Source organism: Typopeltis vanoorti, chromosome 17, assembly GCF_054136105.1.
Source record: "Typopeltis vanoorti isolate ZY-2024b chromosome 17, IOZ_Tvanoo_1.0, whole genome shotgun sequence".
Classification (NCBI taxonomy): Eukaryota; Metazoa; Arthropoda; class Arachnida; order Uropygi; family Thelyphonidae; genus Typopeltis; species Typopeltis vanoorti.
The window spans coordinates 114,976,055-115,002,761 of NC_143565.1; the positions used below are offsets into that span (position 1 = coordinate 114,976,055).

The 26,707-nt window shown below is 35.5% G+C and overlaps 1 protein-coding gene across 2 annotated transcripts in view; it reads right to left on the minus strand.

Annotated features, from left to right (window-relative positions):
- Nucleotides 1–26,707, minus strand: part of TSG101 (tumor susceptibility gene 101) — a 220,767-nt gene that overhangs the window by 34,096 nt on the left and 159,964 nt on the right. For both annotated transcript variants that reach the window (XM_090407519.1, XM_090407518.1), the window contains exons 8-10: nucleotides 20,030–20,280; nucleotides 16,445–16,537; nucleotides 8,557–8,690 (exon numbers count right to left, since the gene is read on the minus strand). In XM_090407519.1, coding sequence (XP_090263645.1) covers nucleotides 8,557–8,690; nucleotides 16,445–16,537; nucleotides 20,030–20,280 — 478 coding nt within the window. The remainder of the gene's footprint in view (nucleotides 1–8,556; nucleotides 8,691–16,444; nucleotides 16,538–20,029; nucleotides 20,281–26,707) is intronic.

Consider the following 26,707-nt stretch of genomic DNA (forward strand, 5'->3'; position numbering starts at 1 on the left):
AGTGAAGGAAGCCAGAAAGAGGATGAAGAATGGAAAATCGGTGGGCCCTGACAGGATCCCAGTGGAGGCATGGAAGGCACTGGGGGAAGAGGGAATTGACCTGCTGTGGGACCTGTTAATAAAAGTTTGTCAACAGGAAATGGGGAATGGAAAGAAAGTACTCTTGTCCCCATCTACAAGAGTAAAGGGGATACACAAGACTAAGAATTTCAGAGGAATAAAGTTGATGTCCCATACAATGAAAATCCTAAAGAGGGTTCTTGATGGAAGACTGAGGATGGAGGTGGAGATTGCAAAGGAGCAATTTGGTTTCATGCCTGGTTGATCGAACAGATGCTATCTTTGGGTCATGACAGATGATGGAAACGTTTCGAGAGAAGCAACGGGAGCTACATCTGGTATTTATTGATCTGGAGAAAGTGTATGATAGAGTGCCAAGGCAGGAAGTCTGGAGGTCTCTGAGGGAGAAGAAGGTACTGAAGAAATATGTCTGTCAGGCTGGTGCAGGAGATGTATAGAAATGTGAAGATGAATTCAAACCCGCCTGGGAGAGACAAAGTTTTCCATTGACAGTTGGCTTGCATCAAGGGTCAGCATTGAGTCTGTTCCTGTTTAATACAGGGTGTTTCAAAAAGAATGTTCCGATTTGAAAATTGTATATCTCTGCAACCACGAACCACAAATGAATGCCACTTGTACCATGTGAACGGCTTTGGCCCAGAGTTTGATACGACGACCGGCAGGTGGAGGGCACATTGAGCATTTGTAATTGTGGTGAGTGCAACTTTATTTTATTTTGTAACTGTACCACATTTTCATTATTAAATATAATTATTTGAAATTGGGTCATTCTTTTTGAAACACCCTGCATTGTGATGGAGGTGGTGATGGAGGAGGAGGTGAGAGAAGACGCACCTTGGACTATGGTGTATGCAGATGACGTCATGCTGTGTGCAGTATCAAGAGAAGAAGTGGCAGCTAAACTGGAAAGTTGGAGGAAAGTACTGGAAGAGAGAGGTATGAGACTGAGCAGAAGTAAGACAGTGTATGTGTTGCAAAGTGGATGGCAGCCAGAAGACGGATCTGGAAGGAAGTGGGATACGGGATACAAGCAGGATGGAGGAACTGGAGAGAGATGACTGGAGTGCTATGCAATAAGAGGGTGCCGATCAATCTAAAAGGCAAAATCCACAGGACAGTAGTGAGACCAGCTATGACATATGCTATGGAAACTATTGCCCTGAGGAAAAGAAAAATAACATCAGAAGGATGGAGGTAGCAGAGATGAGAATGCCTAGGTGGATATGCGGTGTGACCAGAAAGGATCGTCTGAGAAATGACTATGTAAGGGGAACGGTGAAAGTTACGAAATTGGAGCAAAAATAGAGGAGGTATGGTTGAGATGATTTGAGATGAGGAGGGAGGAAGAGTATGTGGGAAGAAAGGTCATGCAGATGGATGTGCAGGGGATGAGGAAGCACAGGCAGCCAAAGAAGAGATGGAGAGAGATGGTGGAGGAGGACTTGAGGATGAAGAACTTGGATGTGGCTACAGTCCAAGACAGGAGGTTGTGGAGGAGACTCACCATAAACAGCGACCCTACTTAGGTGGGAAAAGCTGCAGAAGAAGAAGTTTGTTCACAAGAAACTTAAAATTTCACATGTGTGAATATAAAATAAATTACATTTGTTTTGAAATATAAGATCAAACTTAGCAATGCATTTGTTATTACTGGCAATACTTGCTATCTTTTATTCTTCCAATCAGCGCAAGAATAAGGTATTTTAATCAGTATCTTTAATTTTTCAGAAAAAATTGCAGAAATTTTTTGTGCTATTTCAAATGCTTTCAAGAAAATAACTATGTTAAAAAAATATGAAAAACATGGTTTCAAATAAAATTTATTGAAATATATGAACTTTTTCTTTCCTTTACAACTAGATATGCTATTGTTAATCACAACATTATTATACTGGCAAGTCCATGGAGGTTGGAGACATCGCAGGAGACCCAAATAATCTACACAATGCCAATCATACCTCTCCCTGAACTCATTGACAGATTAAGCACTCACAACTGACTGGCAACACCTTCTACTCATTTACTACTCATGCACCAAAAAAATCCAATCCTCATTTCCTTGTTAATTAACCACCCACTGTTAATTAATTTCCAGGGATGACTTCTTGTCCTTCTACCACTAGCCAACTGCCTGAAATATTTTCTGTGCATCAATGCTATAAAATCCTTTTAGTAACAAATGGTTCTATCATACTTCCTCTTCCCCTGCCTATCGACCAACTTCTGCAACCCACAAACTCAATCTATCAGCATAGGGAGCATTCTTCACACAACTCCCATTTTGGTTACTCACTCACTTCTGAATCTTCTCTACCAATTTCTCATCGTCAAGGAATCCAGGCAACCAGACCTGAGCACACCGTAATATGTGCTCATATGTGGACATATCAATGCCTTATAAAGAGAATTAATAACTTTATCTCTGTATGTTAGCTTGTTCTTCAATAACCAAGTAATCCTATGAGCTTAGCAACATGCTCTCTGAACTTCAACTCTTTATTCACACCAATACTCCCCAAGTCCCTAGCCTCATCAATTTCTTGGAGTACAGTTTCATCAATGTGTTGCACAGCTTGCAATCTTTTAATCCCAAAACATATAACTTTACACTTTTCCCACATACAGCTGGCTTATTTAAATCATCCTGGAAGCTCTCTCTACATCAGTTTAATTATTATGCTACCCAACTTCACATCATTAACAAAGATTGAATATCTCCCTTCAACCTTCAAAGCATTTTCTATTTCATTTATGTAAAATTGAACAATAATAGTCCAAACAGATTGCATCACACCACTGGTTGCCTGTATCATCCTGGACTCTGCCCCTCCATACACTACATTTTTTTGCTATCTTCTTCATCGGCCATTCTAGCATTCAGGTCACCAGTTTAATATCTATCACCATTAGTTCCAATAAACAGTATTCCATGGGTTATCCTGCCAAACACTAGCAAAATCCAGCAGTATCACTGTGTAGTAATTCCCCTTGTCTAACTCAGCTGTCACTATTATAAAAAGTCAATAAATTACTAAGGCAAGCCTAACCTTTAACAAAATCATGTCCCCCCCCCCCCCAATAGAGTATTACATTCTTATCCACTCATTCCTGAATTCTGTCTTTAACCAACCTTTTCAACACTTTTACCACAACTCCCGAGATGGTGATCAGCCTGTAATTTTCTACTGCAGCCTTAGAGCTTCCTTTATGTAAAGGAACTATTTATCCACCTTACCCCCCCCCTCTAGGAACCTTATCAGGGCTTAGACTTAAACAGCCAAGTAAGAGGCAATGACAATTCCCTTGCATATTCATGCTGGCCTGGTTGGCTGAGCAGTTAGTGTATCAGCTCTCCAGCCAAAAGGCTGCAGTTTCGAATCCTGCTAGTGGGGATGGATGTTTGTGATTGTCTGTGAAAATACTAGTGGTGGTGGTGGGTGGTAGATGCTGTTGGAATAGATGATGGTAGTTGTGGTTCGTTGTAGTTGATGAATTGAGTGGTCAAGACAGAGTTGTAGAGTAGGTGCCCTCTCTCAATGAGTCTTTGGACTCCCTGGAGGAATCGTGTAATAATAATAATAATATCCCATTCAAACTCATAGCAGTATTTAAATTCTTCAATATTCTAAGTACCTTTGATTCATTAACCTCAATTCTCATATCAGTTATTGCTACTAAGATACAGAAATATCCTCACTTGAATGATAAGGTTTTGAAAAGACACTCAATAACTCTACTATTACATATTATTACATAAAGTTATTATGCTACCCAGTTTTATACCATGAGCAGAATAACCGAACATCCCTTCAAATTTCCTTTCACTTGCTTGGCTAAGGTCATCTCATAATCAGATTTAGCCTGACTTACAATGATGGTAACCTTTTTAACCTGAGCTTTGTGCTACTCGTGAGCTTGCCGATCACCTTTCTTCTCATAAATCCTCCATAACATTTTCTTACTTTCTTTACCCCCTTCCCTCGATCACACCTAATACTACTAGTTATCCATCTAATGCCTACCTTATTTATCATCCTGACCATAGCAATATAATCTTATATTGCTTCCTTCAGATACCAGTAGACTATCTCCCATGCACTGCTAACATCCATCACTTGCATATTCTTGTGCTATGGAGGGACTGCAAGCTTTTTCCAAAGCTGGTTATAATTATCTATCCTGTAATTCTGCATATAAACCCCTCCCACGCTTTTTAAGAGAAAAATACAAATTTTTCAACCACCCAAGTCAATACAACATGAACCACTCTAATCGGACGTAATGCGAATACTTATGAACAGATCTTCTGAACCTGTGACCAGATCCAACACCTTCACACCATTGATCGCTTTAAGTCACATGCTGTTTCAAGTAATCATCTCTTAGGTGTATAAATTCCATTTCTCTCTTTCCAGTCGATATCACCATAGTTAAAATCCCTCATAATAATCACTTGAGCTGCACTCACTGCACTAATTTGCTAACGTATGTCTTCCACATCACTCCTGGTATCCCCCAGAACTACAGCAGCAACAACTGTAAACAAACAAAGTTTGTGCCTGAAGTATCTTCAGGACTAGGGCAATTATGGGATACTAAGGTAAGTGATGAGAACTTAGTCCACCTTTGCCACGAGTTGCCCCAGTCCTGAAGATACTTCAGGCGCAATCTTTGTTTGCTAACACTTGGATAAAGGATTAAACTAAATATATAATTTATAGTCTAACCAAGTGGGAAAAAAACTTCAACAATATATTTTATTCCACTGCCAATTTTCCAACCAGATTGCCTCAAATAAACTACCATTAACATGTTTTTCTTCTTGATATCCTACTTTTTTTTGGCTTCAGTTCTTCAGCAATACCCCCCCCCCACGTTCTATCCTCCCTGAAAATACTATAGCCATCACATTCAATTCAGGTAACCACATCTGCTGTTGTCAGCCAAGTTTCACTAATTCCTATAACTTTTGGCGAGATTGTATGACTAATGTCAAAAACTCCTCCATGCTATTTCGAATTCTTCTTGTATTAATATACAAAAAACTGTAGACTTCCTTTATTTCTCATATCAAATTTCTTATAAGCTATTTCAAATTCTTCTTGTATTAATATACAAAAAACTGTAGACTTCCTTTATTTCTCATATCACCTTTACATCTTATATACTTTTCAGCAGTTTCCATTTCCATATTTTCATTAGTCCCAAACTAATTTTTATTCACTATTATCCAAATTATTCCACAAGACACGATTATCTGAAACACATTCCTTACATGATCCTCTCCCTCCTATTCTCAATCTTAATTCTACTGTAGATTCTCTATGCAAATACTTTGATTTGTTCGGAAAACAGCAACCCTCTTCAAGCGCTTATGACCTTCCACATTTAGATGCAACTCATCTTTTGCATACAGTTCTCTTTTGCCATCAAACACACTCCAAACATCAACATATTCCAGATCTCATTTTCAACACATTCTTGTAATCATATCATTCATTATTACTGCTCTTCTACTTAACTCATAGTTATCAAAACGAGGCAGTGCACTCAATATTTTCCATTTGGACACTTCTGTTTCATGATATCTAATGTTGTTCTTAAATCCTTTGACACCTGATTTACTACCTGATAAATCAGATTCCCTGTTAGGCTTTAAGGTTGGCATGTCACTTGATGAGAAAACTATTGCCACATCATCAATGCATCTGATTCGGTTCCCTTTCAATTAAATTGAACAGGGGTAATTTATGAAGATCAAATAATAACAATAATAACAGCATCCCAGAAGTGAACCTTGGGGAACATCAGTTTTCATGAGTTGGGAATCGCTAAAGATGACATTTATTTAAACTACTCGTCTGTTTTCTAAATATGATCGATAGGCAATGGAAATTCTCGGAAAGAAATTTTATTTGTAAATTAATTTGACTTAAAAGTAATCTAATCAGGAAAAAAAAAAGTGAATGCAGATAAATGATTCAAATTAGTACATTCAGTTTTACATAACCGGGCGTATTGAATAAAATAAGTGTAAAGTTGATCATAATGGCATGTGTAGCACTATGACCTCACAAGCAAACAGTATAAACACCACAGTATACTATAGTTACAGGCATGGGAATAAACGTTTTATACCCTGCTTGGCAGTCTATAAAAGCAAAAGGCAGCACACATTTATTTCTTTCAAGGAAGAAGTGGAAGAAGTAGAAATATGGGTGTTTACAAGATGTCTACATTGTTTATATGGGGAAAATCGTGGGAGGTAGTAGTGGTAGAGTAAATCCAGTGCGGCGAATGAATCTCTTACAGAATATATAATTACTTGCTTGACTGAATGTTAGAAACACATATTCCAAAACATGCAAGATTAAAATAGTTTCATATTAAGCTTTTTAAAATTTAATCAGTGAACTGGAATTAATATAGGCAAAGCTTGTGGGGAAAAAACCAGTTGCATTCTGTGAAACTGCTGCTGATTTACTTATACTGTATTTGTTTAAATACAAGCACAAGAATTTTGGCAAAAGTGATTTGTAATTATTATTCCCCCTTATCCTCCTCTCTCTTCAACCAAATGGTTGTTGGAGAAGCAACGCTATTTTACTAGGGAATAATGAGAGAACAAGATGGTTTCCCATTGTCTTCCTTGTCTGGTAAGTGTTTTATGTTCATGGGGACTGGTTTGTGAGATGAAACGCCTGAACTTCCAGAAGTCAAAACCCTGCCATCTCCATATCACTTGGAGATATGGAGATGGCAGGGTTAACTCATAACTGATAAAAATTCTTCATGCATGCACAGGATTCAAACTCAGATCTTTCTAAACTAAAGGGCTTTGTTTATACCGACTGAACTACAGAGGTTCTATTATTAGTAGTAATAGTAGTATTAGTATGTGATGTCTGCACACGCACCAGTTATGATGAATTTTACTCCTATTTAGTATTTGAATCTTTTACAAAAATTTGTTGAACCATTCCAGTTTTCAGTTCAACTATATTCAGGGATAAAAAGGGACAATGTGTTGAAATTTTATATTGCAATAACTCTCTAGCTTAGTGGAATAAGCACAAATGTCAGAATTTGCAAAACGCACAAGAAATCAGTGTGGTTCAGTTTTAGTTCCAACAAGATCACTTTTATTAAAAAATTTTAGTAAAAAAGTTTCGAAATGGCATTAATAATTCCGCTCCAAATTTATTTATTTATTTATTTATTCTTATGGCAAAAGGAATACAGAACTTTTGCTACAGGTCAATGTCCAGTCTGGAAAGCCAATTCAAGGCCTCATCTGTCACCTTGTGGACGTCCTGTAGATCATCATCGTGAAATTGGCACTTTGGGCAGTTGTTTACAATATGAGTAATCGTCTGAGCCACAGGAGAACTATCACAATAAGGGTGGTCTAACAGCCCCCATTTATGTAGTAGGTAGCCACATCTGCCCTGGTTAGTTCTGATCCTGTTGACTGATGACCAAATCTTCCTAGGAAAAGCAAAACCAGGCTGCAGAGCACAGGGGTTACCAGGAAGCCGTTTGTTGGGAGCCTGTTGGACCAGTATCCTGTCCACATGTCAGGTGTTGATGGCAGGGCAGCTGAAGAGAGTTCGTCCATGGACCAGAAAGGCTTTCTAGATTTTAGGTGAAGACTAGGTGGATTTATGAGAGTCTGGTGCAGGGGAAGGAGTGAGTTGCTCATTGCTTTATTAAATTCTTTAATCGAATTGATGAAATTTTATAGTTAAGATCTATATTAAAATTTGTGTTTAGATTTTGATCTGACTATTGTGAAAAAATTTCAGTAAAATGAACTTTTCTGTCTAGAGATTAATGGTTACCTACACAATGAAGAAGCAGGTATGCTTACAGAATAATGTTGTAAAAAACAACAAAATAACTCCACCTACATATCTTGTCTACATCTTGGGTGATGTTAGGTATCATATTGAAAACTTTAAAGCAACAGTTTTCAAGAAAATTCATTTTCCAATGAATTATCAGTGAATTAATTTTTTTTTTTGAACAATTGCATTTGCGACGAATTGTCGTGCAATGAACTGTCATTCAATGAATTGTTTATTCAATAAATTTCCTTGTCAATGAATTGCCATTTGGTAAACTCTCTTTTGGTGAAGTTTCATAGAAACTATCCAGTCAGCTACCAGAAATTTCTTTTGTTGATGCCTCTACATCTTTTAAAAACATTACAGAATGTATGGCCTTACTCAACTCGATGAATCCACCGGTATTTAGATGGATAACAGCACCATCAAACCATTTCAAATTACAAACAAACTGATCTCAAATTAATAAAGCTACAATTGCATGCAGTTCACCGTACTTTGACTTCATTAACAGCCATTAAGAATTACAGATGTTTCTTTAATATCAAATGTAGTAGAAATTCAAAAAGATATAATTTAGAAACATTGCACTGACTGAATTTTAAAGTATTTATATATGTGAACTTACTGTTTATAAATAGGTGCTGTTGTGATTACAGCATCATCAATAATTAGGTCTTCCTGATTTTCCATTTTTGTAAGTAAATTTTTCATTTCATCATTTTTGTCTTGCAAAATATGGACATTTTTTTCTAGTTCCATCTAAAAACAATCAAGTAAACATAAGCAATGCAGACAGATGATATTTAAACAACTTAATTTTTAAAAGTGGTGTTATTTAAAAAAAAAAGTTAACTCACAAAAAGTAAATTTCTTCAGCTATTTAACTTTAATAAATTTATTGGACATGGAGTAGTTTAAAGGAGAAAAATTATGGTTGAACACAATGCAGAAATAAGGAACTATACAAGCACAGTGATATATGGCCAGCATGGCTGTCCGAAGTTAGCGTATCCGCTCTCCAGCCAAAAGGCTGCGGGTTCTAATCCTGCCGTAGGCATGGATGTTTGTGGAAATACTGGTGGTGATTGGCGATAGGTGGTGTTGGTGTAGTTGTGGTCAGTTAGTGGATTGCGAGTGGTGGAGACAGAGTTGTAGAGCATTGAGTCTTTGAACTCACTGGAGGTGACAAATAATAATAATAGTAATAATAATAATATATATATATCAGTGAAAGGAAGAAAATAGGCTGAAGCTAACTATAAAAAATGACTTAAAATATAAAATATTTTCTGGTGTTTCATGAAAGGGTGTAGCATATGTAATCCAATACAATATTTCATTACAACTCTCTTCTAAAATGGTCAGTTATTATTTCATATCACTAATTTGATCAGCTATTTTTTAAAGTACTCCTAAAATGCATCAGTCTACTGCATCTTTTTTCCTATCATTTTTGTCCCTACTATTTCTGTTTAGCTTCTCAAATTTCCCCTCAGCTATTTCCAATAATTTTCAGGATTTACAGTATAAAAATTAATCTGAACAATACCTTGTATACCTGCCAGCATGGCATTTCAGCTGATTTCTCTCTCTGATTCCATATATTCAACACTCTTCTACTATACCAGCCTTATTTGATTTATCAATTTCCATACTGAATATATCATGTTTACCAAAATCTTTGAACTGTAGAAAGGTTTATTTATTCTGTTGAGATGACTGGATCTTTCAGAATGCAGATGTTTTTTTTTTGCTTATTTTCCTCATAATGCTGCAGCAATTTCCTATATAATGTAATCTATATCTAATAGTATTTATAAGCTTGAGTATACTGAGATAGAAGGAACAACTTGGTCTTTCACATTGTGAAAGATGATGCAATCTGAAGTTACATGAAGACAAAAATTTTATGGTAATGCCATGGACACTATTATTATTATTATTAAGAGAGACCTCAAAGGAGTCAGGGACTAGTCAAGGGAGGCTACATACTACACGCACCAGCTATCATATACTTATTCTTGAATTCATTCACACTGCTTGCATGCACACAACATCCAATGGCAATCCATTTCAATCATGCACCACTCTATGAGAGAAAAATCTAGATCTACCCTTCTTGGCATCATTCATTCTCAGCTTCCAAGGATGCTCACTCTTGTCCTTTACCCCACCCTCTATAAAATGAAAAATTCCATCAACTGAAATCCTGTATACCTCTGTCAGAAGTTTTTAAGTCTCAATGATATCACACCTCTTTCTCCTGTTTGCTGTCTGCAGTCTACAAATTCTCAATCTGTCTTCATAATCAGTATTCCACAATCCTGATATCATTTTTAACATTCTTCTTTGCACTCTCTCCACTGTATCAAAATCACAATGGAAACCAAGAAACCAGACCTGCACACAATAGTTCAAGTGTGGTCTTATCACTCCAAAATCCCTAGTCTGATCAGTTTCTTCTAGCATAATCCCATAAACATAATACATTGGATATCGAATCATGACAAAGTGCATTAACTTTACATTTACTGACATTGAACCGACATCCATTTTCCCATGCCCACAATTCCAGCCTATTCAAATCATTCTGCAAGTACCACATCAGCAGTATTCCTGATTACCCTACCTATCTTTTCAACATCATCAAAGAGCTGTATCGCCTGTCAAATCCTTCCCAATATCATTAAATGTACAGAGTGAATAACAGTGGACCAAGGACTGATCCTTGTAGTACACCACCGGTTATCTTACATCTTGCAGACTCACATCCCCCATACACCACTTTTTTGATATTTAATATTTTAGTGTACCAGTTTCAACTCTCTACCTGCGTCATTCAGTTGGAGGCACTTGTTTGACTAACATGTGGCATGCTAACTTGTTGTAATGTTAAAAATTGAGTACTGTGCTGTGATAAAGTTTTTCACCAAAAAAGGGCTTTTTCCAAGTGCTATCAAAGAGCAATTGGATGGTGTTTATGGGGCAGTTTCTCCTTCATATTCCACCATGAAGGAATGGGCTAAACAATTTTGCCTAGGAAGAGAGACCATCAAAGATGATCCTCGTGATAGTCGACCTGTGAAAGTGATGACTGAGGAAAATGTCTCTCTTGTTGAACTTCTCAATGACAGACTGCCGAAACCCAAAGAAATCTCAGCAAGGTTAGGGCTTTCTATAACAACCATCTTTTGCATCATTCACAATAAGCTTCAAGTAATGAAGGTCAGTGCAAGGTGGGTGCCCCGACTTCTCTCTTCAATTCAGAAGGAGCATTGTGTGACCTGTTCCTACAAGTGTATAGAGCTTTGCCAAGGGAATCGGAGAGAAGCGCTGGAATCCATTGTCACCAGGGATGAAACAATGGTCCTTTATTATGATCCTCTTTCCAAAAGTGAATCCATGGAGCAACACAAACCAGGCGAAGCAGAGCCTAGAAAAGCCAAGGTCACCCAGTCTGTCAAGGTCATGGCAACAATCTTTTGGGATTGCTGGGGAATTCTCTTGATCGACTTCAAGGAAAGGAATACCACCATGAATGAAGAATATGATGCTTTACTTCTGTACAAACTGCACGATGCCATAAAGGAGAAGAAACGAGGAATGCTGAGTTATGGTGTTGGCCTACTTCATGACAATGCTCCAGTCCATACGGCTATTGTTGCGAAGGCTGCAATGTAGGACTGTGGCATCCAGGAGATTGAACACATACCCTACAGCCCAGTTCTAGCACCCAATGACTATTACCTCTTTTCAAAACTGAAGAAAGACCTTCAAGGAAGAAAATTTGCAGATGACAATGGTGAAAGATGCAGTTTTAGGCCATTTTGTCTGCAAAATGTACTTTTGTAGACAAAAAGACTATTTTTTCAAGGGCAAAGAAATGTTATTCAACGATGTGAAAAGTGTGTTGAAGTAAACGGAGATTATGTTGAAAAGTGACACAGTTGTTTTCTTTCTATCACCTCTAAAAGTTAGTCAAGCTGGAAACTTATGGAACCACCCTCTTACCATGTGAACATAATTGGTGTTACTGAGACAGAGAAGACTAAAACAGGTAGATCCTACTAAATATAGAATGCTACATTTGGGCAATAATCAAAGAAAGAAAGAAAGAAAGAAAGGAAGGAGTAATGACAGCATTCACCACCAAACACAAAGATCAACTTCTTGAGTGAAAGACAGTTTCAAGTAGAATTATGTGGGCGAACTTCAAAACAGAGAAATGGAAAAACTTATTTGTGCCTATGGTCCCACAGAAGGTTTACCTAAGGAAGAAATGGAGGAATTTTTCAATTTATTGGAGCAGGCAACTGACAAAGAAAATGGAAAAGGTGATCCTTGATGAAGACCAAACAGCAGAGTAAGAAATTTAAGTACCCATATGACCTAAGATTAGCTCTGCTCACATATTCTTGAATTGTGAAAATTTTTTTTTGCTTGATTTTAAATTAAATTAAAAATGCCAAGAAATTATATTCTTATTAAACAATATTTTTTCTTGACCACAGAAGCTATGTAACATTGACTATTTGGGAAATGTTGATCAAGTATCTGAGAAAAAAATATTTTAATACCAACTAGTTTCACCAACTTAAGCTGTTGGCATCTTCAGGGTACAGGACTGATGATAGGAACTAAAGCTAACAAAACATGTTACAGACTAGACATTAACAGAATTCTAATTATAAATTACAAAACAACACTGAACGTGTGCAATACATATGTGGCGCGTACATGATTTCACTTGTTGTTTAGGAACGTTTTATAGTTGGTACTAAAGTTCATTTCTTGTGTGTTTAAAGATCTAATTAGAGTGTTCCAGATCTTGGATAAGATTAAACCTTGGTTCCTATTAAGATTTTCTACAGAACGGGCGACTGTTGTGGCTTCTTTAAAAATACAAGAGCGGTAATCCTGTTCTATGTAAGGGATACAGCTTTTATCCCACTCAATGACATGGTTGGTTGTGGAGAAATGGGAAGATAAGCCCGATATATCTTGTCTGTTGTTTTTGACATATCCGATGTGTTCTCTCTGTCTTATCTCAAGGCTTCTTGAAGTTTGGCCGATGTAACAAACTGCATGAGCATGGGATATTGTAAACTCCAGCATATTTAAAGAAAGGATGGAAGTCTTTTGGAGATCTCAAGAGTTTACGAATTGTATCTTTAGGTTTAAAGGTCACTCTTATTTTATGTGGTTTGAGGAGTTTAGCAACCTTGTTAGAGGCTGTCCCCATGTATGGAATGATGATTGTGGTAATATATTGAGTGTCTTCTTGTTTTCTTTGTGGTGGATAAGAGAACAGAATCTTGTTAACAAGTCTCTGGGGTAGCCATTCAAGATGAGGTTGTTGGATATCAGTGTCAATTCATCTTGGAGATCTTTTTGGTCTGTTGTAATCCTGACAGCTCTCTTCTTTAGCATATGTACAATGCTGAGTTTTTGAGAAATGTGGTGGGAGGAGCTGAAGTGTAAATAACATCCTGTATTCGTGGGTTTTCTATAAACTGAGAGGTTGAAACGACCATTAGCTTGCTTCTTAATTAGGATATCCAGAAATGGTAGTTGTTTTTCTTTTTCAAGGTCCAGAGTGAATTTGATTGAATGGTGAAAGGAGTTGATCTTATTTAGAAATTCAAATAAGTAATCTTTTTTGTGGTTCCACACAATGAAGATGTCATCCACATATCTCCACCATATTGTGGGTTTGGGATCTACTTGAGATAAAATTCTACTTTCAAGATCTTCCATGAAAAGATCAGCACAAGATGGTGAGAGGGGACTACCCATTGTCAAGCCAGTCAACTGCTGGTAAATGGTTTTCTTAGATAAAAAATAGTTTAATGTTAGGCAATGACTAAACAGCGAAGCAATATCTTGTGGAAACAAAGTACCTAAAATGTTGATGACTTCTACCACAGGGATGTTTGTAAATAAAGATTGGACATCTAAGCTGGCCAGTAGATCGTTTTCAGAGATGGAGATCTTTTTTAATTTCGCTACAAAATGTTGCGAGTTTCTAATATAAGTATCCGAATTATGGATATGCTGTTGTAGGAGTTTTGCAAGGTGCTTAGAAAAGAGATAGGTAGGAGAGTTGATACCGTCCACAATCTGTATCCCTTACATAGAAGAGGATTACTGCTCTCGTATTTTTAAAGAAGCCACAACAGTCGCCCGTTCTGTAGAAAATCTTAATAGGAACCAAGGTTTAATCTTATCCGAGATCTGGAACACCCTAATTAGATCTTTAAACACACAAGAAATGAACTTTAGTACCAGTACCAACTATAAAACGTTCCTAAACAACAAGTGAAATCATGTATGCGCCACACATGCATTGCACACGTTCAGTGTTGTTTTGTATTTATAATTAGAATTCTGTTAATGTCTAGTCTGTAACATGTTTTGTTAGCTTTAGTTCCTATCATCAGTCCTGTACCCTGAAGATGCTAACAGCTTAAGTTGGTGAAACTAGTTGGTATTAAAATATTTTTTTCTCAGATACTTGATCAACATTTCCCAAATAGTCAATTTTACATAAATTATATTCTTGTTTATCCAAGTGTAAGCAAATAAAATTTGCATGTGAAGCATCTTCAAGACTAGGCTATTTGTATATAGAGGACGGTGACTTCACATTAATTGCCTTAGTATTCCATAATACAAAGCACATATCCATTTGGATAAAGGATTAAACAAGAATATAATTTCTTGGCATCTTTAATTCTTGAATGCTGCAGATAATGTCAAAATCTTTCCTAATATCTTCATATTTTAATATGATCCTGCCCCTAATGCTAATCTGTTCACTTCTTTAATTTTTCTCAGATCTCATGCATTTATGGTCTCAAGTCTCTGATCAATTGTTTTATTTCTAATCCAACTCCCATAAGTTCCTACTGATTTGAACACTGTCCTGTATACTGCTTGCTTAATGTTTTAGTAATTTTTCTTTTAATCAACATACATTTATTCAAGTGACTCCCCATCTATATGCCATCTTCACTAAAATCTGTACCAATATGAAATGACTTATTCTATGGATTCTCCATTGGAAATGCAGTTAATGTTTTTACATGTTTCTTTTTTCCTTCCTATTTCCATAGCATCTTTTTATTGCTAATTTTCACACCAAATTTGCTACAACAGTTTCCTGATGTGTCCTGAAGACAGATTTATTTAAAAGCACATCATCTGCATAAAGTAAAGTGCCGAGTTTGATATCTCCGATTTTTAAAACGTTTAACATCACTTTCTTGCATAACATGATCACTGCAGATGATGAAACAGCAAAGAAAGCATTCACCCATATACCTGATTTTATATCCTTTAATTGCCGACTTACAACTTAAGTACAATATAAGATAGGTACTTGTCCCATTTACAATATATAATTGGACTTTTGAACAGGCTTCTACCACAATTTCTCACCTGTCTTAAAGTTAAAATCCATCTCTGGTACCTATGTGACAGAATCCAATTTATTATCAAATTTTTCTTAACCTCCTCAAGTATGCTTGCATAAATCTTACTTAGAATACTCAGAAGGGAATTTATACTAATTCTCATTTTCAAATTCATTTTACTTTTGCAGTTAGGTACTATGAAAACTGTAATCATCCAGAATGATATTCTTATGAAGCTTTTGGACTTCTGCAGCATGACCACTGTAAAACTTCTGTATCCATATTTCAGTGTTTCTAGTCAAATATCGCCTATTACAGCATTTCCCATTTCAAATTTTCTAAAAGCTTTTTCTACTTCTAATACTAAAACAATATTGAAATATACTCATGACTACATTTCCTTATGGATATTTTTTACCAATGGATATGTTTTGTCACTGCATATGTCATATAATAATTTCAAAGTAATTATTTATGGCCAGCCTGGTTGGCCGAGTGGTTAGCGTATCCGCTCTCCAGCCAAAAGGCTGCGGGTTCGAATCCCGCCATGGGCATGGATGTTATGATTGTCTGTGAAAGTACCAGTGGTGGTAGTCGGCAGTAGATGCCGTTGGTGGAGTAATGAGACGAAGAGTTGTAGAGTAGATGTCCTCCCTCGATGAGTCTTTGGACTCCCTGGAGGTGTGATGTAATAATAATAATAATAATTTCAAGACATCCAAGAATATCTTTCTATCTTCAGTTTTTATGTCTCCATTATCTGATTCCTTTTATGCAACTCTCTGATTTACAAAATTAATCTTCACATGCAATGAATACAATAGTTTCTTTCTTTTTCTTAATCACTGTTGCTTGGATATAACATTTATTTAGCTCTTTCCAATCAAAGGACCTCATTAAAACCAACTGAGTTATGGAGGATTAATTAAGACACCCATTGTTTTAATGTACTGTTTATGCATGTTTATTGTATAACACACTCAAATTTTAAACTACATCAAGTACATTCATAACAGTGCTTCAAGGTAACTACAAAATTTTACCACATAACATAATATTCAAAATCTGAGCTTAAATAGTTTAAAACATTTGAAATACCTGTTCATTCTGTAGCTTGGCAGTTATTTGCTGTAATTTTACTTTCCCTTTGTTTAAATCATCTTGTGTTTTCTTCAGTACATCCATTTCTGCCTGAAAATTTATTTTTACTTATTATTATTACTTCCCTGACCTCTATGTTTATGAAATGCTATATGAATGCACATTAAAAAAAAAAAATCAAAACAGCAATGGACATGCATGATTATACTTTTTTTTTTTAATCTAGATTCACTTAGGGGAATCAGAGATGATTTTTCTAGGTATGTTTATTATAATCATTACTGACAAATTTGGGTACAATAGTGTATTGTACTTTTAAAGTGCATTCTGAAGAACAAATCTATTGTCGTGACGTTCTATTTTCATGTTGTGTTCTAATCCGCCATCTTGTTACTAGTCGCTTTCATAAAATAAAACACAACTAATTGTAAATTAATCACTAATCCAAGGGTAGAGAAATTTCTATTATACTGCGCCACTCTATCCTTAGATAAATCTATATAAAACAGTACGATCAATTCCAAGTTAGTTAGCAGTCCTTTCATTCAATCAGGCCAAAGTATTTATTTTCCTTCTGCGATTCCCGCTTGATTCGAATTTTTGTGAACGGTGCAGTAATAAGAAATTCAGGCAAATACAATAGTTAGATTAACCAATGAAACATTTAATATAGCTCATATAACACATACATAAATTTTACTTCTAATTTCTATATTCTAGAAACAAGTCAAACATTAAGTTTAGATAATCTCAATAGCACAATCTTCCAAGTCTTCACATGTACTTTCTCAGCTTCTGGGTTACAAAGTTTCTACACTTAAATTAATATAATGGAACATCCAATCTAGTCAGTTTTCACACAATTCTCAGTCATGCTATAAGTTCAAAATATTACAAGCACTAATAGCTGAAAATATCTTTCAAACAATTCTTATCTCCAACTCTCATTCACAAAGAGTTTCCACAGTTAAAGTAGCGTTAAGCATAGCGTAATTAACACACAATTCTTCAAGCATAGAAATAATACACTATGATAAACCTTACCGGAAATAGTTCCTAATACATCAATCATGTTGTGAGCAAACCCTTGGAACTTATTTATCTTACTTAATAAAACACATCTACAAGACTTATCCACGGTTATACTTAAAGCACTATCAAACGCACTTCAGAATTCTAGACTTCAATTACAGGGTACTTCAACTATCGTCGTTACCACTCATAAACTAATTAAACACCGTGAAGTTCTTTTTAGGGCAAATCGGAAATAAGCCACAATTCTAGAATAGCCGGGTTTATTCAGAATTCTTCCTTAAACATCCAGCTTTTTATTTTATCCGATTGTAGTATTAATTTCCTTTTCATTATTACTGCTGATTATACTTTCAGCTAACTATAAAGCTCTTTTCGTCCTTGCTCACTTATAAAAAAATATCCACTCAGCTCCTACCCTTAAGAACCTTTTATTTACTTCTACTTCTCTAGTTTATCTCCTTGCTACCTTTTAGTCCCAAAATTCCGTTCCAACTCTCCTACTACGTATATTTTCTCTTCTTATTTAGCCCACGCTCCCTTCCACTCACGCTCGTTTATTTCACGTCTCTATGACAATCGATAAACGTAAACATTCTCGCGAATGTTACATTAGGCTATACAACTACATTCAGTTATTACATAACGTTAAACTTTCACAAACAAGAATAAATAGAATATTTGCATTTCAATAAATGCGTAGTTAAATTACAAATACAAGTTCTTATAATATTGACATAACAATAAATAAAATAACTTATTAATATTTAATACAGTCTTTTCATTATTCATACATATATCTTTGATTAAATAATTAAATATTAGACAAAATTAAGGCAGTTATATGAATATTAAATTTTAAAATAAGTTATATACATTAAATAATATTTACAAGTCTAGCCTTTGTGATGGAAGATCATGTTTGATTCTGAAGCAAATAATAATTACTCTAATCTCTACATAATCAGAATCCAACACTATTCTGTTTAGACTTGTTGATAGACAATGATGATGGTAAGACCTGGCACAAGACATTTCTCTTTCTCACTATACTCTGACTTTATGCAAATAGCAAAGTCTATATGCACTATATGAATTCTAATAATGTATCTATGAAAGGAAGGCAGCTATTTATTTATCAGTGATGAATAAGAGATTAACTTCTAAATTGGATTAAGATTTGAGAATTAGCGGTGTGGGAAGAGGAGGAGGAGAGAAATGATTTTATCGTGTTTCTCAAAGCAATAACAAATCTGGAATGATAGATAAATGCATTATGACTGAGAATGGAGCCATCATCTTTAGAGTAGAAACATAATCGTACAATATATGTGAATTCCAGGTGAAATGCATAGTGGTGTTTTATTCTTTCGAATGATGGGCCAAATCCAAGAAGCTATGTAGTTTCTCACACTCCAATTCCAATAGTCTGTACAATGTAAGAAAGACAAAAGATCCCTATTGATTATCTCCAGGCCCTACCATCAGGGCAAAAGAATATAAACTGGAAATGATTAATAAAAACAAAGCCTCAATAGTCCAACCAACCAACCACACACACACACGCTGCTGACAACAGACAAAGATGAAAAGGTCAAATCAATTTCTGGATTACAAATTGATGCTTAATTAAGTTCTCTTAGATTAATGGTCACTCTCTTGGAATATCTTATTTCTGCTCCCAGTTATTCTTAGCAGAAGAAATTTTTCAGTCAAGCAATCTGACAATTTTTACAGCTTCTACTACTGGGTGCACTGGTAATAAATCAAGTGCACTGGCAATAAGTCAATTATATTGTGTAATCCCCCCCAAGGTTGAAAGTTAAGTCGGTTTTTGAACACTTTTTCCTTCTATGTATAGAAGTTCTGGAAAACTTTGGTAAGAACATAAAGAGAGAGAGAGAAGGTAAATATCAGGAAGATTGCAAAATGTTCTAGAGGTTATTAAAAACAGCTTAGAAATGAAGGAAATGAGAGGAAGCAGAGATAAAAGTGACATGAAAACCAAAGGTTTTCATGATAATTAACCCAATGCGTGCTAAGCAAAATCACGTTAAGTGAATATAATAAACAATAAGAATAATGATAATTCATCCATCTAGTTAGCGTAAATTTGAAAAAAAAACAGTATAAGCTATATTAGAGAATAAAATCATAAAAAAAATTACTCCAAACATTCTAGATGTTTGGAGTAATTACTTTGAAAGATTGCTAAATGAAAGATGCAACCATATATTCCCATTCCCAAATGGTTGAAATTTGTCAATAATTGTACACGCATCATTTCACTACAATTATACTTGCTATAGTAAGCATCTGCTGGGTTACTTTTTACGTCACTTCTATTTTACAAATGCAAATTTCTACAGTAAAGATAAACTACATAAAGCTTCAATGGTTGCAGCCATATGCTACATGCTGGATTAATAATATTTAAATACTGCATATTTGTTACTGATTATCAAATATCAGTAATGCAATTTCAGTACATTATTTCATAAAGTAAGGATATCACAAATATTTTCCATAATGATAATAAATGAACAATACCTGAGACTGGGAAACTACTTCACGAAATCTTTTCTTTAGCTTATCCTCTACAGCTGAAAGAAGTGATGCTCTGATATGTTCTTCTGAGATTGTGCCCATGTTATTTAAACCACTTGGCTGTGTTACAGTTGTTGTTGTTGTTGGAGGATTTGGTGGATAGCCAGCACTTGGGGTTGGAGTATAACTACTAGTTGTTGGTGGATAACTAGAAGGGAAGCCACTGTATGGGTAACTACTAGCTGAAGGATAGCCTATAATCAAATTTTTTTTTTCAAAATGAACACCAACATTTATAGGAAACTATTTTTTACATATAAAAACATTTATATCTCATATTTGATATTTATGCAATGGCAAATATGCTAAGCATTATTTGCAATTTCTCAGAGAAGTCCATGAAATACTATACAATTCTGTTTCAAGTATTCCAATATTTATATGCAGTGCACATATGCAATACAGTTGGGTTAATTAATGCGATTAATTAACCCAATTCATGTGCACTAAGCAAAATCACGTTAAGTGAATACAATAAACAATAGGAATAATGATAATTCATCCATCAAGTTAGCGTAAATTTGAAAAAAGAAAAAAAAATACAGTATAAGCTATATTAGAGAATAAAATCATCAAAGTTAATAAAAATCGATTGCTTAAATTTTTATTTAATGTCTAAACATTTGATTGAGGTACTTTTTTACAAGATGATTTTTTCATCTCGTCACACAATTTGCAATAGCTGGCAACCGGTTTATCAAGATTTTGACGGACTTCGAAGCTGCATTCCATATCAGGATCAACATCAAACAAAATTTCCTTAGCATACTCAATGTGATTGAAAACTAGCTCAAGTTTTTTGCAGTTAGCTTCTTAGTCGTCACTGAAGGAGATCATTCTTGCTTAACTGTTCTGAATGGAAATCGAGCAAGTTTATCACATCTTCATTATCCAGTTCATTAAATCTAATTTTTTTTTCCAATTATGCTGATTTCTTCAATAATGTAGACCTTGGATTTTGTGCACAATAAACTAACATAGGCTTGATGTTGGGAGTTTTATCACTTAGACTATAAATTATATATTTAGTTTAATTCTTTATCCAAGTGTAAGCAAACAAAGTTCACCTAAAGTATCTTCAGGACTGGGGCAACCCGTGGCAAAGGTGGACTAACTTCTCATCACTTGCCTTAGTATCCCATAATGCAAAGCACCTCTCCTTGCGAACATATATAATGCTATGCATTATGGGAAGGGTCACCAGACTGGTTTCGGCCTTTATTGAGGTCTCTTCAGCAGGAGCCACACCCAGAGGTGATACCAAGGTTGAAGCAATGCAGAAGTCATATTTCCATATACGAGTTGCCAAAAGGTGTCATACCTTATTATTAAATTACTCTGGATTAGAGAAAGATGTTGGAAGTTTTTTCACTTGGTCAGACTATAACTTACATATTTAGTTTAATCCTTTATCCAAGTGTAAGCAAACAAAGTTTGCGCCTGAAGTATCTTCAGGACTGGGCAACTCGTGGCAAATGATTAAACTAAATATATAATTTAACACAGGGTTGAGTTTAAAGTCGCCTTTTGCATTGCCTCTTAATAAAAGCATAAGATGATCTTTAAATACTTTATATCCTGGTTAAGATGCTTCAGTTTTAGCTAAGAAAGTTTTTGTTGGCATATGCTTCCAAAGTGGACCAGTTTCATTGATGTTCAATATTTGCCAATCGTCATAATCACCCTCCTGAATTATCCTTTGCAATTCTTGCCCACAGAATCTTTATCAGCACTAGTAGATTCTCCAGTTATTCTTACGTCATGCAGTCCAGCTCAATTTTTAAAACGGTCAAAACCATCCTAAACTCCCAGTATATATATATATATATATATATATATATATATTGCCAGCCTGGTTGGTCAAGTGGTTAGCATATTCACATTCCTCTTGAAATTTGGTTTCTTTCAATGAGGTAAAAATATTAAGAGCTTTTGCCTGAATATTCCTGTACTAAGAGGTATATTCTTTTTTGGTTATAATCCTCAATCCAGAGTGATAGAATACGCTCCATTTCGATCATTAAATGTTTTTTTTTTTTTTTTTAAGGTGATCTGCATGCTTAAAGAAGCAACAGCAACTTTTCCTTGTTCTTTGTATTCTTTGCTCTTATTTAATATAGTCCCGACTGTAGACTCATGGAATCGCGGGTCTTGCACAATCATTGTATTACTGGTGCCACTTTCATGTCTCTTAATGAGACTTCCATCTTTTCCACTCACTGCAGATTGGTGGCAAAAAATTTCGCACATTGTAAAAAAAATTGCTTTATCACTTGCTTAAAGCGGAAAATAGTATCATTTCACTCAATCGTGCTAACTGATTATTGTGCATATCAAATTCGCGTTAAGCAGGGTTTTCCTGTACTTAGTTAAACACCAAATATCAGGTATAGTTATAAGTTAGTTAACTATCCTTAACTGCTGAATAAAATGTGAATGTAAAAGATTTATTTTCTTCCTTCTATTTGCCACACAATCCCATATATGCCACCACATTTGAATTAAAGTATATCTCTCACAAAAAAAAAAGCATACGTATATGTATATATATATATATATATATATATATATATATATATTGCCAGCCTGGTTGGTCAAGTGGTTAGCGTATCTGCTCTCCAGCCAAAAGGCTGCGGGTTTGAATCCCACTGTGGGCAGTAGATGGCGCTGGTGTGGATGATTAAGGTAGTTGCGGTTAGTGGAGTGGTGGAGATGGAGAGCTGTAGAGTAGGTGTCCTCCTTCGAGGAGTCCTTGGACTCCCTGGAGGTGTTATGTAATAATAATATATACAAAAAAAAGTTTACATCAACTTTAACAAGTTTAGTATCTATAAGTAAAGGTGCGCATCAACGATGTGCACCTTCACTTATATGTATCTAAACCTGATCTGCTATTCATCAATGAACCTCAATGGGCACTTCTATGACTATAGTGCACCTAACTTTCACTATTACATCATGCATGATGTCTTTTGTACAGAGGATTGAACATGTGCTTTTGTCAGGTCTGATGTCCATGCCAAAAGTCATCAGACCTGGAATCCCCTTTACATGATCTGCTATGGCTCAAGATGTCTATGCTTCATTTTATTCCCTTCATTTGCTGCTTTTACCATTCTCTTAATTCTGATGACTATACTGACTTTTTTTTTTAATCACCGGAAACTGATCAAATATAGAGTAATTATCCAAACAATGAGATTTCAAGATCCATAATTCACACTAGATTTCTTTCTCTAACTTCACAAACCAAACTGGAAGAAAAGCAGAACTGTCCTTGTCAAATATTTAATTTTGACAAGGAGTCATTTAATGACAAATTTTACAGAGTTTAAACCTCTACAAGTTTCACATACATTATATTATAGTACATTTCATTAAGTGAAAAAAAAAAAAAAAAAAAAACATACAACTCAGCTAAACAATCAAAAAAAAATTAATGGAAAGTAACAGAATATTTGAAAAAAAGATTGTGAGATTATGATTCATATTATACTATTATGGTGGCTAGCTATGTGATAAGAACATCTGAGATCTATGCGCTGTCTTTGATAATAGATGACCGAATGTGATATGGGATCAAACCCTGTTTCTTATTGCATGTGGTTTAACATTTACGATGATTTTGAATGCCATAAGAAAGAAACATTATTCAATGTAGTCACTGACTACAATTTCTTCAATGTTAAAAAAAAAAAAAAAAACATTTGATGAAAAATGATCAAACATGAATCCTACATCATATTTGGTCATCTTTCATCAAAAACCTAAGGTATGCAGTTCTTTAACTTTCTCATCACATAGCCATCATAATACATGAATCACGCGTGCTCACTGTTTCTTTTTTCAAACATTCTGTTACTGTTTCTGTTAATTTACTTGTTTATTCAATCACTGTATTTTATTTTCCCAGTGAAGAATACCATAATGAACATGAAACTAATGGATGTTTAAAGTCAATAACATTTGTCAACCTCCTTGTGGTGCTACCAGACAATGGTTAGAAAGGTTCTGAAGCCTTAGAAGCAAGTACCATTTACTGTCAGTAGTAATCTAACACAAATCATCCACCAACCTGGCAGAATACCAGATAATTTTTATCATGCTCCCAAGATCCTGTACTTTTAAACAGCTCTCCCTCCAAATACAACACTGATATTAGTTCTTCTTTTGGCAACCATAACTTGTTTGTAAGTTTATTAGAGACTGTCCTTCTCCCAGCCAATCATCTCGTACCCAATGACACCACAATGATGAAAACTGGGATGACCATTGGGGATTTTTATGCCTCTTTTCCATTGTCTGAATGTTTCTACTCTCCCCAGTCACATGCTTCAATCAAATAGCTGAAATTCTTGTTGGGATGAGTGCCTTTATCAAAACCCTTGAACTCTATCCGAGTAGTGGTTCTCCAATGTGCCAAAGCATATCAAAAATCAGCACATTCAATTGCTCAAAGTCTAAATCTAATAATTAACTAAATTTAGCAAATCAGATTACTACACCAATATTTTGCGTTAGTCACCAAGGCATTTTCATGGGCACAAAGTGATATACTGATCATATGCACACTAGTAGGATGGCAAACACGGTGATTGTAAAAGATGGCTCTAACATCACTGCACCCACAGAGGATACAGTGATGGACATTTGCTGAAGGTCTCCAGATTTTTGGCAATGTCATGCAGTGGAATTTGTTTAAAGTAGGGAAATGTGTAGTGCTATGGAGGATTTCAGACATATCTCTCTGATTTAAGCAATACAATACTCCTCAAACTTAAAACAAATTTGGCTGCATCACATTGCCAAAAATCTAAGAGAACACCATTTAGAGCCATTTAGCAAGTATCCATCACTGTACCCATAAACAGGGACAACTTTTAACAATCAGTCTGTGTTTGTCTTCCTACTAGTGTGCCTGCATGTGCTCAATATAACTCTTTGTACCCAAGATGATGATTCTGTGGTGATTGAGGTAAAACATTGCTTAGTAATCTAATTAGCCAAATCAATTGAGTTAATTATTAGCTGTATGTTTTTTTTTTTTCACTAATCAACATGAGTGATAATCAACATCCATACCAGATTCAATGTCTCAGTTAAGAACCTCAGCTACAAATCAAGTTTGGCTCTTACAAAATCAAGCAGATTTTGTAAGAGCCAAATGTGCTAAGCTTGCCTCCTGCTCAAATGGTAGTCAAGATTTCTAGACCCTCACCTACTGCTGGGTAAATCTTTTGTCACATATTTCCTTTCCACCTCTCTCTCATCCTAATGGATGAAACTCTTAGTCCTCTAAACTTTTGTTTAGAGGACCTCTAACAACCCATGGCAAGCACACCCTCTAATATTTTGTCAGAAAGACATCAGAAAAAGAAAAAGGTAGTAATAGGTCTCTTGGTCCAGATGGTATCCCTCCACTTGTGCACCAATATTAACACACAACCTGCATCACCTGTACAAGCTATCATACTTATCTTCTAGCATCTCCTCATTGCAAGTTTCTCCAAATGGAGGCAACCATTTATCCAACCTATCCCTAAAAATGAAGCTAACTCAGCCATCAAATTCTTATCCTATTGTAATTCTACAACAGACTTCCTTGCTAACTTTACTCACATTTGGACAGACCAGGGAGAAACTTGCAATGACGTTTAATGTTTCCACGGCATTTGTGTCTGGCAAAGTGGGATCTTCTTACCAGTACCTTATGGCCACCTTCTGCCTTTTGGAATTGGATTGCAAGTTTCCTCTCTGGTGTCATGGCAGACAGCTTCCTTTAATCAGATGTTGAAGTACCACAGGGTTCTGTACACTCACATACACTTCCTTCTTTCTATACATCAATGATCCCCCCCATCTAAATTCAAATCCTATCCATAATGATGCTGCTTATGCTCTCCATTCTTCATTTAAGAAACCACATATACTCAAACGATTCATGCTTCAAGATCGATGCCTTAAACATAGATCTCACCATTCAAGTGGGATGAAGATAACTGAATGAATTTCAATGCTATCAAACTTATCAATCTTATTACCTAGAAGAAACATCTTACTTTTGATAATGCTCTGATTTTTTTTATCCAGTCAGTATCAATTTCCCCCTTCCGGGATGGACTTTCATCTTTAGCTTATGCTAGCATAAAATATCATATCAATAGCACTCGCCCCCCTCCCTCCCATCAAAAGTATTACTTTTCATTCAAAACACTACTTCTCTCTTGCTCAATTATCACATTCTGGGTGGTAATCCAAAGCTTCTTTTGGATTACCATCCAGGTTAACAGAAAGGACAATCTTGCTAATAAGTGAACCAACTCCTCTAACACACTCTTTCCAGTCATTTTTTTTAAAGGTACTTTCATGGGCATTGCTCCACCAAATCAGCCACCACCATTCCATGCTTTCCTCTAATTACATAAGAACATGAACAGCCACTTGGTCAACATCCATACACAGTTCAATTCCAAATATGCTAAACCAACTTCTTTTCCTTGCTTCCACTAACGTCCATTCTTTGAAAAGGCCATCCCTATGAGTAGAATCTCCAGCTTTTCAAGAAGTGTGTTAATAGATTCCTTCTTTCCTGTAACCACTTGTCCACACATGGCATTATTG